The sequence below is a fragment of the Cariama cristata genome, unplaced genomic scaffold (assembly GCF_000690535.1).
Source record: "Cariama cristata isolate BGI_N322 unplaced genomic scaffold, ASM69053v1 scaffold1120, whole genome shotgun sequence".
Taxonomy (NCBI): Eukaryota; Metazoa; Chordata; class Aves; order Cariamiformes; family Cariamidae; genus Cariama; species Cariama cristata.
In genome coordinates, this window is record NW_009596143.1 from 43,174 (window position 1) to 59,296 (window position 16,123).

At 36.9% G+C, this 16,123-nt stretch overlaps 1 protein-coding gene across 1 annotated transcript in view; it reads right to left on the reverse strand.

The window, feature by feature from the left end:
- Positions 1 to 15,277, reverse strand: part of MRE11A (MRE11 meiotic recombination 11 homolog A (S. cerevisiae)) — a gene marked incomplete at its 5' end in the record, with an annotated part of 18,459 nt that extends 3,182 nt beyond the window's left edge. Inside the window, 13 exons of the mRNA XM_009704592.1 lie at positions 187 to 270; positions 1,232 to 1,463; positions 2,440 to 2,502; positions 3,719 to 3,892; positions 6,376 to 6,479; positions 8,354 to 8,480; positions 9,042 to 9,122; positions 9,791 to 9,962; positions 10,421 to 10,606; positions 11,643 to 11,757; positions 13,310 to 13,451; positions 14,386 to 14,473; positions 15,117 to 15,277. Of these exons, the coding sequence (XP_009702894.1) occupies positions 187 to 270; positions 1,232 to 1,463; positions 2,440 to 2,502; positions 3,719 to 3,892; positions 6,376 to 6,479; positions 8,354 to 8,480; positions 9,042 to 9,122; positions 9,791 to 9,962; positions 10,421 to 10,606; positions 11,643 to 11,757; positions 13,310 to 13,451; positions 14,386 to 14,473; positions 15,117 to 15,277 (1,729 nt within the window). The remainder of the gene's footprint in view (positions 1 to 186; positions 271 to 1,231; positions 1,464 to 2,439; positions 2,503 to 3,718; positions 3,893 to 6,375; positions 6,480 to 8,353; positions 8,481 to 9,041; positions 9,123 to 9,790; positions 9,963 to 10,420; positions 10,607 to 11,642; positions 11,758 to 13,309; positions 13,452 to 14,385; positions 14,474 to 15,116) is intronic.
- Between the last annotated feature and the right edge of the window lie 846 nt (positions 15,278 to 16,123).

Below are 16,123 nucleotides of genomic sequence, written 5' to 3' on the forward strand. Positions count from 1 at the left end.
CCCCCCTCCATTTTTCTTTCTCTCATCACTGTTAGTTACTCTATTTCATTAGAATCAAAAGAATCTCTCACAGCTGAATAGAACTAATAGAAATAAAGGCAATTAAGACACTTCATCACTAAATAAAGACCTTCATTACAATTTGAGAGAGAACAGATTAGCACAATGGACAGATTGAAGGCCTACCATCCACGATAGACATATTCTTGGCAGGCACAGATACAGGCTTGTAGGTTCTGCTGCTAGTAGCTGACTCTTGGCTAGTGCTTCCTGTAGGGATAATAAACAATATGTAAATTTGTTCAGTGGCTATTTTTTTTTCCCCTTTGGTCTATCATTACTGAGTGGGAAGTCACTTAAAAACCTACATTCCTTTTTATTCCTTCACTTTCTTCCTTGAATCAAAGCCCTCCTTACATGCAGAAGAACTGCTCTGGGTCAAGCATTCAAAGCTCCACAGGCACAGCCTCTTAACACCCGTCCCCCCCGACACACACGCACCCCCTGCTCTGATGGGATCACAACAGTGTTGAAGCACACGCTCACAGAACTAGTTAAAAGGCATTAACCAAATCCTAAGATGACTGCTTTTGTTTCAACTCATCCTGCTCTTAGACCTTTGAGCGTATTACTGAGATAACTCAAAGGAGTATATTACTGCAAGAGCCCATCTTTTCTTTTTTTACTTATATATATATATATTTATATATAATGGAAATACATATATAATGGCAGTACTGCGATCACTGTAAAGGACACAATCACACATAGCCAAGGAGGTATTTAATTCATTTCGCTTAGGAAACACTCTCCATTTTCTCAGTCACTAAAAACAATGAAGTCTGTTCTAAATTGCATTACTACAGAGACAATCTGCACCTCCTCTCTATACTGATCAAATGCATTACCTTTAGCAGTAACAAAGGTTTATCCATGCACTTCATTGCACAGACCTTCCCAATAATGTATCTTTTAAGAGTCTACGATGTTTCCATAGTTGGGAAGCAAGATATTTTTCTTTTAATCACCCTGTGAAAAAGTCACAACTTAAGCCTCGTAAGGCAGTCAACCATATGTAATATGATACCAAAAATATTTGTGAAGAATTTTTTTTTCCAGTAAGAGTCCTTAAACAACAAATTTCCACTTGATGGAAGCATCAGAAGAGAGTGACCTTTTAAAGAAAAAAAAGTCAGTGACTGCAGTACAAAGAATATGAAGTTTTTCTTACCTCTTCCCCTTCGAGATGAACCTCTTGCCGATGAATTCTGACCTCTTGAATTTTGTCCTCTTGCGCCTCTTGCCCTACCTCTTGCCCAACCCCTTCCTCGGCTCAGTGTTGCAGGAAGGCCATCATCTGAATCACCAGTGCCTTTCATTCCCATATCCATGAGTTCTTCATCACTGGAGGCTGTGACAAGAACTGCATCTTCAGATCTGTGGGCTCTAGCCCTGGTCATCGCCTAAAATGGAGCAATAAGTGCTATAGAAAAAGAATGTTAAATGACGAAACGCACCATTGGTAAATCCCAGTTCTGGTAAGTAGTTCTACCACTGAGGCTTAGAAGACCTAAATCCACAGCATTATGGAAGGCAACGAAGTCTGTCAAAAAGCAGGGACAGTATTTAGTCTATTTAATTTAGGTGTGGACATACAAAGTAGTTAGCTAAGCTCTGATAACAGAATGGAGCCAGTTAATACGATACATTGTCAGTGGAGTTTGGTGAACAGCTCAGGTCATCCTACGTCAGCTATGTACATCTGCTCAGAGGAAGCACCCTCTGGGCTCCTTTGCCTTGATCTTCATGGATGACAGCGGGTGCTTAAGATAACTAGTTCATGTGAAGGTATCTCAGATTAGGACAACTGAATCTCACTTCAGGTGTCTTTTTTCTCAAAATTTCATTCCAGTCCCATAAAGCTTGCAAAGGGAAATGAGTATCAATGTCAGTGATTTATAATTCTCTTTAGAAAAACAAACGCAATCTAGATATGACTGTCTGGGAGATCTAAGACTCTAAGATCTAACACTGCTGATGAGGACAACAGTACCTAAAGGTTTATCAATAACACCAATTTGTTCCAGTAATATCACTGAATACAGCCCATCCACATGTCCACTGGTGATGGGATCACAAAGAGTTTAAGCTGAGAGATCTCTCAAAGTCACCTGCCTGGTCTAAACTCAGTTCAAAGTAAGAACAATCGGATATTCAGGTTCACAAATTTGCACAAGAAAAGAGATCTCAAAAGCCAAATCGATCAGTAGCTTAGACACATATTATACCGAGGAAGATTTAAAAAAGACTTACTAATCTGCCCTAGGCAGACAGGCACTTTTTGGCAAGGACAAGTTAAAGTATTGCTCAGTGACTTCACTCATATGCAGAAGTCACCATTCCATTCTTCAGTCTATGTTCAAAATTCAAAGAACTTACCTCACGAACTTCCTCATCTTCTTCTTCGGCATTCTTTTTTCTACTCTCCCGGAATTTTCGCACCTGAATTAAAAAAAACCCAACAAAACAGTTCCCATCAAAATAGCAGTTGATTTCACACAATAGTCAAAACACAGTAAGTGAGAAGTCTTGATCACTGAATTATTAAGTCAAGCTCATATGAGAGGTGAAGAAGAGCACAAGAATAACTGAACAAGGTTGTTCAGAGCCTTTTCATGCTGTCCTACAGTTTAAGAATCTCACATTCTATTAATAACTGGAGCTACATCACTGGGGAGAAAAAAAAGCTTTGGACATGCCGAAAAGTAGAAGATACCATGTTCAAGAGAAGGAGAGTATATGTAATTTGACAGTAAGGGACAGTGAAATATGAGTAACTGGAAAAGAAGGGGTAGAGATGAAGAAGCAAGATAGAAAACAACGATATTGAGAAGAGACAAATGTTGCAACATGTTTACAACTAAGAAAGCTCAACTTGTCAAGTATGGAAAAAGATATGACGAGTGAGAGGAAAAGAAGGTATTAGTCCAAAAGACAAACAAAAAACCTCCCAAAGTGGCACAGAAAGCCTACAGGCACTGATTGTTTATGGTCTCTTTCAATCCCTCATGAATTAAAGCAATCAGCAAGAAAACAGGCAGGTGTAACCTTCCCACCTCCCCAACTTATTCTTTACACAGTGCACAGCTAAGCTGCAGAACAACTTGTCATACAATGCTTGAATATTACAACTGAATCCATGGGCTCATGTGGAAGCTCAACAAGTTGACAGAGAAGTCTATTAAGGGTTACTAGATACACATAAACCAGGTTTGTCTCTGGGACACCCTGAGCTGCAAGCAGTTAGAAGCTAGTAGAGCACCTGAATGATAAGTTTCCTTTATGCTTGCCCTGTTCTTGTACTCTTCCCTAAGCCAATGTGAAAAAGCTAAGAGGTTATATCTACCACCTTACTCACAGAGGAGGGAGACAGAGAGAGAGAGTTCTACATATATTAGCATGACAGATCTTTTGTATGCATGCGTGTGGAAATAAAGTCAGAATCAGTAGAAGCATACCTAAACCCCATTTTCAATACAAGGTTTTAAACTATGTATGTGAAACTTCATCAGCGTATTTATTAGTTCCAGAAAATTACTAGAGGTGAGTGTTGGCCATTCTCTATACACAGGCAAATCTATTAAACCAGGTTTGAGCACTGTTTTTTCTACTATCTGTCTTGACCTGTCCTAAGGAATTGACATTAACAGAATATTACCTCCTCGTCTATTTTTCCTTCCTCTGCATCAGTACGACGTTCCTTAAGAAACCTCTGTGTTTTTTCCAGTTGAAATTTCACCAACTCTTCTATGGCATCTTTTTCCTCCTTGTCCACAAACTCCTGCACTGCTTCTCCCATTCCTCTTTCAGTTAGAAGTGAAAGCTGTACTTTCTTTATAATTGGGGAAAACATTTTGTTAAGAAGCATCTGCCATCAAAGAAAGTGAGCAATATTCCTGCCGTTTCAGATAAATATTACATTAAGTTGGTTCCAAAAATAGTAATGTGCACTGAAGATTTCAATCAGAGAAAAGTACAGCAATAAACAAACATGTTACTCATCATAATATAGTCACAACCCTCTTGCTACTAGCATCTACTTAACAGAGTATTTTCCACACTTGTCAAAGAAAAAAGTTCACAAACAGTAAAGAAACCATACTGCTACTCATATCTAAAATAATTTGTCTGAAATGTATGGCTGAGAAAAGGTAAACTGTATTCTTTCTTAGTTCCCCTCCCTTTTTTAAACTAAAGATCAACTTGCAGAGACATAAAACCACTATTAAAAACAGGTCCTGAATTATGACAGATGCTAAATTACTCAGTTTTACTGTAAAATTCTAAAATGGCAGTTACAGAGCAGGACAAATTATTATTACGAAGCATTAAGAGCTATTAAGCAGAAGTCTACTCTACTGAAATGCAATTCTGTAAATACCAATAGTTCTCACATATTCATCAAGTGAGATGATATTCATCAAGATATTCTACATTAAGATAATACTACGAACACTAATTAGTAAAAGTAGTAGATGCTACTGGTGGTGTTTCGCAGCCATTCTCTTCTCTACCCTCCTTCCCAACAGTAAGAAGAGGCACTCTGAGAATGAAACCCCCTTATGGATAGTAATGTTTAAACAGCAGCCTATTTTGTCTGCAAACTACAGCACAATTTCTTAGTAATAAGCATTATAGGTGCTTATTAATGATTTTTGATCCTTCCACGTGTCCTTTAGGAACTGTTTTGAGGGTTGTATCGGAAGCATAAAACCTCCCTGATATAATGCTGCGCAGTGGAATAAATTTTACAGCTATTATAAAATAAGTTTACAAAAAAAAAAAAGCATCTCAAAAGAGTTACTGATTGTAATGATGCAGAACTTTCATGTTGACTTTCAGCAACTAAGTTTTCTTCCAAAGGAAAAAAAATAAAAAGCTTGCTAAAGAGACAAATAGCAGTGATTTTAATTCCCAGGCCTCAGCTTATCAGCAACACTGAAACTGAACAGAGGCTGGTAGTTTTTAGACGTTTTTGGTCTAACATTTTTTGAATATTCAACTACAGCCTTGTCCCACCTCAAGGTCCAAGGACTCTTTTGTTTCCCTAATCAGACAAGATCAGGTGTCTAGCAAAGCCTGAAGCACAAGCTATCTTAACACAATGTTTAAGAACCCTATCATCATTTTGGGGTGCAACATGCTTTTCCCTCCCTCCTTCTTTCATCACCAGTGTTAACTCAAAACATACTATCCCCCTACTGCAAGCCTTCCCAGAACATCAACGGATTCTTTCAAGTCTTTGCAGGTATTGAGCTGATGAAGCAGGCCTCCAATGCAGGGAACAGTAACTGAGCCGTTTATACAAGAACATACAAACAAATTGGGAAGATGGTGTAACAGGGACAATTTTGCAGAACAAGGGAGGAAAAGAGATTAAAAGTAAAATTTATTTTTATAGAATAACACAGTGCCCTGTCTTTGACACTGCTACCCCTCCCCATGGGACTTAGGGGTGGCACACATTCAAAGAAGTACCTACTTCTGAACTAGTGACCTTGGGTTCACTATCATATTTGGAAGGCAAATAGCCCTTCCAGGGCATGATTTACACCATTCTAATACTGACACCTAACATGTGTCTAAGGTTAGGCAAGATGATATAATCTGGGGGATCTTTACATCAGGAATCCTTGCTCTAATGACTTTCTCTAACGCATGTTCTGAAGTAGCTTCTGAAAGTTATGCTTGGCCATCTAGATCAAACATTTGGGCACCTGACTCACTGATTATTATTTTTTACCTCTCAGATGTTACTGCCCTGGTGTCAGGAAAGGGAAATAAATCCGGTTTAATGAAAAGGTAGGGAGAAAGCAAACTATTGGGGGGCTTTCTTCCTTCTCCCTGCTCTGCTTTAAGTATAAGGTAGAATTGCACTATGTCTGAGGACACAAATATACTGCAAAGTAACAAGTTACTCCAAGTCAGCTGGTAATAGTAAACGGTACAGCCTGACATTGACCTTATAGTAAATTAAGGTAGCTTCTCACTCGGAGCATGCTGTCTCACATTTTCCTCCTGTAAGAACATGACGTCATTTAGTACAGAGCAGACACTGGAAGTTCACGTGCAGAGTTATCACAATGTTCTCAAACCAGCATGTGTTCACATACCCTATACAACCTATGTACAACAGTTACTTGTTAACCTAAGACATATACTTCATACAGAAATTCACACACAGTTATACAGGAAATAAATTCACTTCTTGGTGAATTTCAGAGTCTTTCAGGGCACACTTCCATTAAGGAAGCAAAAAAAGATAAAAAGATGATATTCCATTAAAAAAACCAAACATATAAGTTAGAAAGATACCTTCTCCGCTGTCTGAAAATACTGCTTTACAAGGTCTTCCACCCTCAGCGTCATCCCCTCAGAAGCAGGTCTGCTAACCAGTTTTCCAAAATTAAAATCACTGTCTAGAATAGAAAAGCACAGTGGCACTGTCACACACATTTGCAGCTTTTAATTATTACCATCCCACTGACAGTAATAGGAAAAAAGGTTAATATAGGCCTCTTAAGAGTTGTGGTCCCTTTTATACCTAAAGGTTTTTTATTCGAACTGTGGAGCCTATTGTCTGGAAACACAGGTAAACATAACGGATGCAGTAACTGTAGAACTAAACACCACCTCTAGCAGACACAAAGTGTTCTAACTACCAAATGTCTGGAATCATAAATTGAACACTAATCCTGAAAGTTATTATAATCAAACTCTGGAAGATCACAAATGGAAGAAAATCAAAGGATCCATCAAAGCACAAGGGTTTTTTTATAAGTAACTCTATTACTAGAGAAGAAATTTTCCTCCACAGCACGCTGACTGATTTTCAGTAGAAAATGTCCACAGCTCTTTAAGGCTGCCCCATTCTCGGGCAGCAAGGTAGGAATGACCGAAGAATGAAAGGGATAATCAACTGAGGTTACCACACACCATGCAAAGCAGTATCAAGTGACTACAGACTGTTTCCAGACATCTGCTACATGCAAGCACAAATCACCGTTTTGTTAGCCTTGCTATATAAGCAGCTACAACAAAATAAGTAGTAACAACTTCTGAGCTCAGGAAGTCTTAACCACCTGTACTGAACCATAGTATTATGTGCACATGCACTGAAAATTTTAACTGCTTTATTAGTCACCTCCCTTGTATTAGGGGATATCTAATAAAGCAATGCAAGGAACCATCGTATTCTTTTTACATTCCCTTCCTGAAACTGACATGCACGTTAAGTAGGAAAATTAAAATGTATTGATGAAACATGGTGACAGATGTGGTAGTTATCTTGTATTCCAAAACTGTTAATGAGATTACACAACTATTAAAAAAAAAACAAAGCAAAATAAAACAAGATCAGTACAATATAATTAAAAAAAAAAACAACTCACTAAAAGTAGTTTTTATTCATGAAACACGATGTTTTGAACTTGATAAAAACTGACCGTGTAAGTAAAAACTGTCAATGGAATTGGAGTACTTACAATGCACTAATGTGAAATATTAACAGCTCTTTAGTACAGTATGTTCTTGTGCAAGCTGTATCTTCATTAGCAACTATTACAAATCCAGTATTTGGGCATCTATTAACCATTTATTTAAAATTCTAGGCACAGTGAGAAATGCTACAATAGTAACAGCTATTATTTGTTTTGCACAAATGCTTGAATAGAGACATACCTGGAACACACAAGCCAAGAGCACCTCATACACATGATTAATTAGGGCAAACAAAATCCTGTCATACATTTGGACCTGGTTTTTTTTTTCTTTTAAATATACAAACATCTCTCAAGCCCATCCCCTTCATTATTATTTTAGGTATAAACAAATTAACTACTACAGCAATAAAATTAAAAAACAAAGGGAAAAAGCACAACACCCATCTCTTTACCTGCAGAGTACCCAAAACCAACCACCTCATTCTGAGAAGTCTCAGAAGTGAGACGTTTAATGCCTTTCACGGTAATTATCATAGAATCACGGAGTAACTCGGTCTGGTATGGGGCTGTATGTATTACTATAAGCAACTCAATATGGTTTGGGGCCAAAGAAAAAGGAATTATTTATGAATAACTGTCAGAAGATGCTGTGCTGAATATCAGAATTTTAGACAAACCCAGAAATAGAAAAGAACTACTTGTGTAATATATACTCTTAAATGAGGCTATCCATCTTTACTCGTCCTACAACACATTAGAAGGTAGACACCAAGCCTTTGCAAGTGCTGGGTAACAAAATAAAGGAAGAATGAAAACCAAGGCAAGCCAATGATTCCTTCCTTTATAATTACCATTTTTCTCTTTTTGTTCACGATGCCTGAAAAAGTGGATGATGTCTTTTGGGTTAGCCACCCTATCCACGTACTTCTGGCTAAAACGATGTACACTGAATGGTTCGAAGCCACCTGCATAATCAACCTAAGAGAGGAAAGGAAAAATTAAAATATGAAACAAACAGAAACAGAGAAGCCACACAAATCAAGATGAGTTTTTCCTTCAAAGGAAAAATGAAAGTAAAAAATAAGTTAACCTAAAATTAATGCTTTACCATACTATGCAGAATAGTTAATGGATAATAATAGCTAATAATAATATTAACAGAATAGCTAATAATAGCCCAGATTCATAACTTGTTCCTAACTTGTTTCATTTACTAGTGTTCAGTAAAGTCTACACAAATTAGGTTAGGAACAAACACAGGGCAATACGACTTAAGAAAAACTTCTCTGTAAATAGCCACTTTTGATGCCCTTACTCAGACCAGCAGCGAAGGACACTTACGACCAATCTCGTCCTTTACTGCAGAATAGTAGTTATACCACAGTTAAACAGAATCATGGTATGAAGGTGATTTATATTTGCCTGTACACAGTAAGAAATTTTATATATTACATGTTTATACAAAAAGCATGATTTTGCTTTGAAACTTTTCACAGTGACCTTTCAAAACAAAGCAATTCAAACTGAACAATTTCTTACTCGTAATCTTATGAGAGGCTTCTCTGGCTGGCGTGGATTTCCCAAGCGTTCTCTTTCTGCATTGTCCAGCATCAATTCAACCTGTGAAGCAGAATTAGAAATTCAGTTCCACTTTGTTCTTTTACAGATGCCTGAATGCTTCAAGTATAATTTAAAATACATCCAGCAGCAGGGGGGAGCTATTAAAAATAAATAATTATAGAATGGTTTGGTTGGAAGGGACCTTAAAGACCATCAGATATAGCATAGTCCAGCAGCATCTACATCACTGATCACTCATACTATTTACTTTAGAGCCATTATCCTTTGCTAAATTTCTAGTTCCAGGGAAAAGCAGGAAGAGACTTAACACAGACCTAAGAACCAAGAGCAATTAATAAACCGGCTTAGTTACTTCTGCCACTTCACACTGCACAGCCTAGCTCTCAGGGTTTACGTGCATGCATTTATGCTGGTTCCAAAGTGCACACCCAACACTGACCAACTCTTAGGTAGGTGTTTTTGTACAAAGACGATATGGACCCCCATAAAGCAGTTCCAGCCTACTTTAATAGCTCATCCCAGTCATAGAATCTGGCAGCCAAGGCTGCAGTGAATGTCACAGAATCAGCTTCCTATGGAAACACTGCCTAAGTCCTTCTCAAATAATACAGGGCAAGACACAAGATTTCTCATCCTCCAGTCTCAAAACCAGTCACAGATCCCATTCTTTGTCCATACACTGTTATCTATATAGCATTACGAGTTACCTTTTCCATGCAGAATGCTTGTATTGCCTGAGTGACTTTAGGATTGTCAGGATTAAAAAGATCTGGATGATCGGCTAGAACAATATCCTCCATGTGGAAAGTTCGCACTGTCTCTAGAGCAATCTTCTGCATTTTCATTTTTTTTCCTTTAACATGCAGCAAACCAATGTGTCTAGAAGGAGAAAGGAAACTTACTAGAAGATAAACTTAAGAGGACTACAGTATAAAGATTTGTTTTAAATTCATGTTTACTTTTCAGGGACAAAAGTTCAAAAGCTATAGGAAGTTCTTGGATCTGTACTTCAGGGCTGGCCCTGCCAAACTTCTATTATATTTATATTATGGTTATTCCCTAAATGTACACAGCTCCTTGTATTCCAATTTATCAGGGTGTAACTCCTCTTAGCTAAGTTCCATTTGCTTCAAATGTTAGGTTTAATCCTAAGTAAAGCAGAAGTTATTCTAGGCACTGATTCCATCTACTTCATTTGTCATGTCATGCTCTGAAGCTAATCCACACTATAACACACGTCCTTTCATACTTAATAGAAGTATTTTTTCTTTCTCAACAGAACACACAAGAGACATAAGGCAAGGGATAAACAAGAACAAAAAGAAAGGATCACACACTTCTTCACAGCTTCTCCAGGGGACAGAGATGTCACCACTGAACTTCCTGGCTGAGAAACATAGAAACGTTGCTGTTCATTTTGGCATGGAGCTATTTTGCACTCATGTTCATGACCCCACACAACAAGATTAATAAAGTCATCTAGAAACTGCTCTGGAATGTAGTTGGTAGCTCCATGTTTGCTCCTGTTCAAGAAAAGAGAAAAATAATTAGAATGTGTACAGTGATGGGTGGGCAAGGGGGGAAATGAAGGAGGAGAAAAATACCAGTTTGACTTAAAGTGATATAGAAACTCCAGCAAAAATACAGGCATTCTTCACATTTATTCCTTATGCAATTGTTTAAAGTGTTTGATTAAACAAAAAGGCAACTCACACAGCTCATTCTTTCCTGCTCCCTTCCTTTTATTTGGATCTCCCTTTTCTTCTTACTTGGCTTGCAAGACTTCAGGGTTTCATCCATGTGAATGCTTTTATAACACCTCATGGTCTTTTTTTTTTTTTTTAAATGCTGGTGTAAAAACCACTGAATTAAACCGACATTGCACACACCACCCCCCGTCTCCTTCCAGAAGAGAGAGGAGATGGAGGAGGAGTGAGCTCCTCCAGCCTACTGGGGAGATCAGGACACCGGGTTATCTGAGCCATATTTGTTTCCTTCTGCCTCACTGTTAATTGCACATGAGGATTGCACTTTTAATCAGGAAAACCTGTAAGAAAGGCTTTGGAAAAGAACTCTGCCTGTTCCTACTGCCACTGCTTGGAGACGTGTGTATGCAGAAAGAACACATGCTACCTACCCTCTATTCAAGAGAAACTGTAAAGTACAGCATGCAAGGGAAGATACAGTACTTGCCAAATTAGGATTCAAACAAGGATAGAAAATACAGTATGAAGTTTAGTGCTCTTTCAGCTCTAACAAGCAGACAAGATTTAATTATATGCATATTATACTACAAACCCTCCACTGCCACTAACTATAAGAGTTTGGGAAGAGATTTCCCAACATTCCTAACTCATTTATTTCAACTCTTTTCCTTTATGATTCTTCTGTAAGAAGAGCTGTAAAACAATGCTTTCATTTGGGAAAATCTTAAGAAATCAGCTGCTCACAAGAAGCACTGACTAGCATAGCTGACTTTCTCATCTATCCCTTTCAAGGTACTTTAATGAAGAAACACAGTAAGTTTAAAAATCACCATAATTCATTCAACACTGTTACCTATTTTGATGAATCACAAACAAGTTAAACCAATTATCTTCATCTTCCTTTGGTCTCAGCATGGTCACTTGTTTATTGACAAACATACGATACAACCTCTCATCTGGAATAGCTCCTGGAGTGGACAAAACAAAAAATTAAATCATTTTTGTGTGGTAAATCAACTCTTTATTTTACAGTATTTTTATTAGCAACTCTATTTAAAAAAGCATGAAGAATACAACTTTGTGGCAAGATCAGATCTTCCTTTTCATGACCTAAGAAGTCTGACGCATGATTATGAATTTGAAAAGATCAAAGTATAAATTGGCTATTTTACTAGATAGACTTGTGAAAATAAGACATTTTAACACGAAATCTACCTTTACTCTTGCCAGTTTCCTGTGCCAAACAACTGACTATGGGCAGAATTAAAAATATTAGAAGAGGCGTTTTGTTTCTTGTTGACAGAGTGAGAAGTATATTTTGTTGTAAGGTGGAGTCTAAAAACAGATACTATTGAGATAGGAGTTCTTAAACATGCTTTGTATTTTTGCATGCAGCAGGAAAAAGTCTGCAGTACTTCTGAACTGTTTGTCACTGATTATTTTGGTGATGGTTTTAACAAGGAAAAAGAAAAAAAAAAAACAAACCATCCATACCCAGATTTCATCATGCATTTATATATGTTGTATAAGAATGAGCGCTCTCTAAATCAGAGAAAGTCAAGAGAGTATATAATCCTGGCACAAGCTCAAAGAAACATCTCATGAATATTTTCATGCAGCAACACCCATACCTTAAAAAGGTGTTGCATTTCCCAGTAATGATTTTGGGTATTAAAAATTGAAATGCTTTTTGAAAAATTTTGTATTGTGCTTTTAGAACACTCACTACTTACTAACCCTTAGAACATCTAGCAAGCTTTTAACGTATCTCATTCAATGCATGAAGCCACGGCCAACTAGTACTTAACTTCTAGCTATAAAAGTAAGTGTTTAAGCACTCATAACTGGACATAGAATAAGGGGGAAAAATTAAGACCTTAATAGTTAACTTCTCTAGACAGAAAGCTGTCAAACATATTCATTCTAAGGAAGAAGTGAGGATAGAGGGGAAGGTGGAGGAGAAAATAGAAAGGGACAAACTGAAGTTGAAAACCCACTGTAGAACGCCTTTAAAATATGAAACTCTCCATAAGTTTCTTTAAAGAAACCGAGGTGACCCGTGACAGATGTTACTTACGAACCACTTCAGACAGACATGTCAGACATTAGGTTTCTGCTCAGACAGTTTATGTTTTTAAATATAACCAAAATGGTACAGTGTTTAAGTTTTACCTAAACAGGAGGAAGTAAGCTCAATACACAACAGTGAGAATTTCAGAGTGTGATTGCCCTGACTTGATACACAGGCACTATCTATCGCCAACTTAAGCAGGGTTCATTTAAGACCAATAAAAGTATAGAAATAAAGTTATTGAAGGATTTATTTTAAAATAAAAGCAAAAAAACCCACTGTCAGCCAGTGACAACGCAGCAGAAGGAGAAACCTGACACTGTCACAGAATTGGTAAGCTGTAATTTAGCATTACCTTCATGTTTGTTATAGCACTATGTTTGTTGCAACTTCATTTAGACCTCTTGAGCTTCAGTAATACATGAACAGTTTACCAGACTAATACTTACCCAAGCCATACAGTGCAATTTTTGTTCTACCCTTACGCAATAAAATAGGACTAATATCTATTTTCTCCACAGAAGGTGAACGTCCAAAGTGATTCAACAATCCTGCACAGCTTAAAATATCCAACGCACACAGTGCATCTGTCTGTAGAAAATATTAAGAAACAAATATATAAATTTTGAATAGAACATTTAGTGTTTAAAATCTAAGTGAAGCAGTCTCAAAAGGGAGACAGAATATCTTTCTTTCAGTAACTGCTGCAGTTGAAAAACCCCGCCACATATATTAGCTTTTTTTTTAGTACTTGTGGGTACAGAAGCAACTCCCTTTTCCTCACAAGTCTGGTTTCATTTGAACAACATGAAATTAAACATTAAATCATTCAGAAAAACAAAACAAAACAAAATCCCAAACAGCAAAAGTCTCTAAACTACTACAGAAAATTATCTGGTTAAACTAACTACTTCATAGTAGGTCCAAAGTTAAACGTCTGTTGTTAAAACACTCATCTCCATGATACACTGCTATTTGATATAAAATGCAAAATTATTAATTCAGCACATGTGTTTTGCTGCTTTCTAAATATCCTTTTCCTGCTAACCTTTAGTCATTGATTTTTAAGCTAGCATTTCATCATTATTAGCTTATCCTCCCTGAAAATGTAAGATGCATATCAATTGCATATGCGCAAGGCAAAGTATCAAAATTCCCCTTCTTTAAGAAAAAAGCTTTCAGTCTCTACAGATCAAATTCATTTTAGAAACTTTCTAAAAGGTTGACATTTCTTGGCATGAAAAGTGATTCTGTTCTTAATGACAGAAATCTACATAAATTAAGAATTTAAACATAGTTCATACAGATCCCTTAACTTCTTTCCATTCTCTTTTTGAATGTCACATTTAACTTGTTGTAACTAATTATTAGAATTCCTAAAGATACAACAAAATATTTACATGAAGAGTGGAGCAACTGACTAAAATTAGCCTGTTCTCCAAGAACTGTATTTCTATACAAGTCTCTATCTCTATAATATTATTTCTGTAATATAACAGTATAGTACAATTATGATAATAATTACCCCTGTGGGATCATCATGATTGCCATGAATACTAAAAATTGGAATAGAAATGTTGAGATTTCCATCCTGATAGTTCACCCACGGAAACCTGAAGAAGAAGAGGAAAAAAAAGTTAAACTATATCTGCAAATTTGTGGACAATGCCCAATATTCTCTTCAAATGAACGTCATCACAAATACATGACGACAGCAGCACAAATGAGTACTATATAGCTGTGAATAAGCTTAAATTGCACAGCGTAAGAAGATTCTTATTCATGGACTAGAATGACACTTCCACTAGGAACAGGGTAGCAAAAAGATCCTATTTTTTTTGAGCAAGTCTGTGAATAGAATTGTACACCACGTTGTGTGGTACGTGCAAGAGCAGCGGACTGGGCTGTACAACCTTCGTTTACACATAAAGAATTCTGCTGATTTTACCACAGCACTTCATGTAAATTGGTCTACTTACATTGTACTTGCAGGACAGAAACGATACGTTACATAAATGTATCAAATGTCACAGCACATTCAGAAGTTTCTCAAAAAATTATGTGCATTCCTTTATAGACTTAGATTATAAAAGATGATAGGTGAAGTCATCCTGTAAACTGGATGTAAACATCCCACACAAACAGGCCTAAAACTTCAAGGTTCCAGTCATGGAGGATACACACCATAAAAATCACAACACGTTCACCCAATACACAAACCAAACCTTATATCATAATTTATAGGAACATACTTACTTGCTATAATGAAAATTAACTGCCTGATCACTCAAAATTTCGAACTGAACAGGACGATCACCCATGCAGTATTTTCTTAGTGTCTCCAAACAAGTGTGTACTGTTTTTCTGGAAGGTTTGTTGTCATGAAAAAGATCCCCACCTAATAAAACAAAGTCCACCTGTATGTAACAAAAAGCTCTATTATTTTAATACAACATTTTGTATTACCGTGAAAGACTTCTAAGCAAATCGTTTAAATTATGTGTTCTAAAGTGTTTCACATATCTCTTCATATCTGGATTTCTACGTAAAAAGAGTTGGTAGCTGCAGACATGGCATTTAATTTCCTTATAAAAAAAAAAAATTAACTAAATTGTTCATTAAATCAAAACGAAACCCAAAACCACCATTTATGAAGAGCTATAGGAGAAAACAGCTGATAGTGTTGAAAAAAAATACCAGACAAGTGTTTTAATAAGGGTCTCCAGATTGGTTCCTGAACATTTTCTTTGACAGGCATGAAGAAATACATGATCTTTTCATTGCTGTGGTACCTAGTGGGCAGAAATCCGTAGCTATCGCCATGTTACTTTGAGAAGGTACTAGCTGCAGTTTCAGTATATATTTAGCTTTTGAAAAAGCATTAGGAAAAAAATCACCTTCATCAAAATTACAAATAGTTTGACTAAGAAACATTCAATCCTTAGAAACAGAATCATAGAATAGAATCATAGAATCATTTAAGTTGGAAAAGACCTTTAAGATCAGAGCTTAATGATTAACCTAGCACTGCCAAGCCCACCACTAAACCATGTCCCTAAGCACCACATCTATACGTCTTTTAAATACCTCCAGGAACACCGACTCAACTATTTCCCTGGGCAGCTTGTTCCAGTGCCTGACAACACTTTTGGTGAAGAAATTTTTCCTAATCTCCAATCTAAACCTCCCCTGGTTTGAGGCTACTTGCTCTTGTCCTATTGCTCATTAATTGGCAGAAGAGACCGACTCCCACCTCACTACAC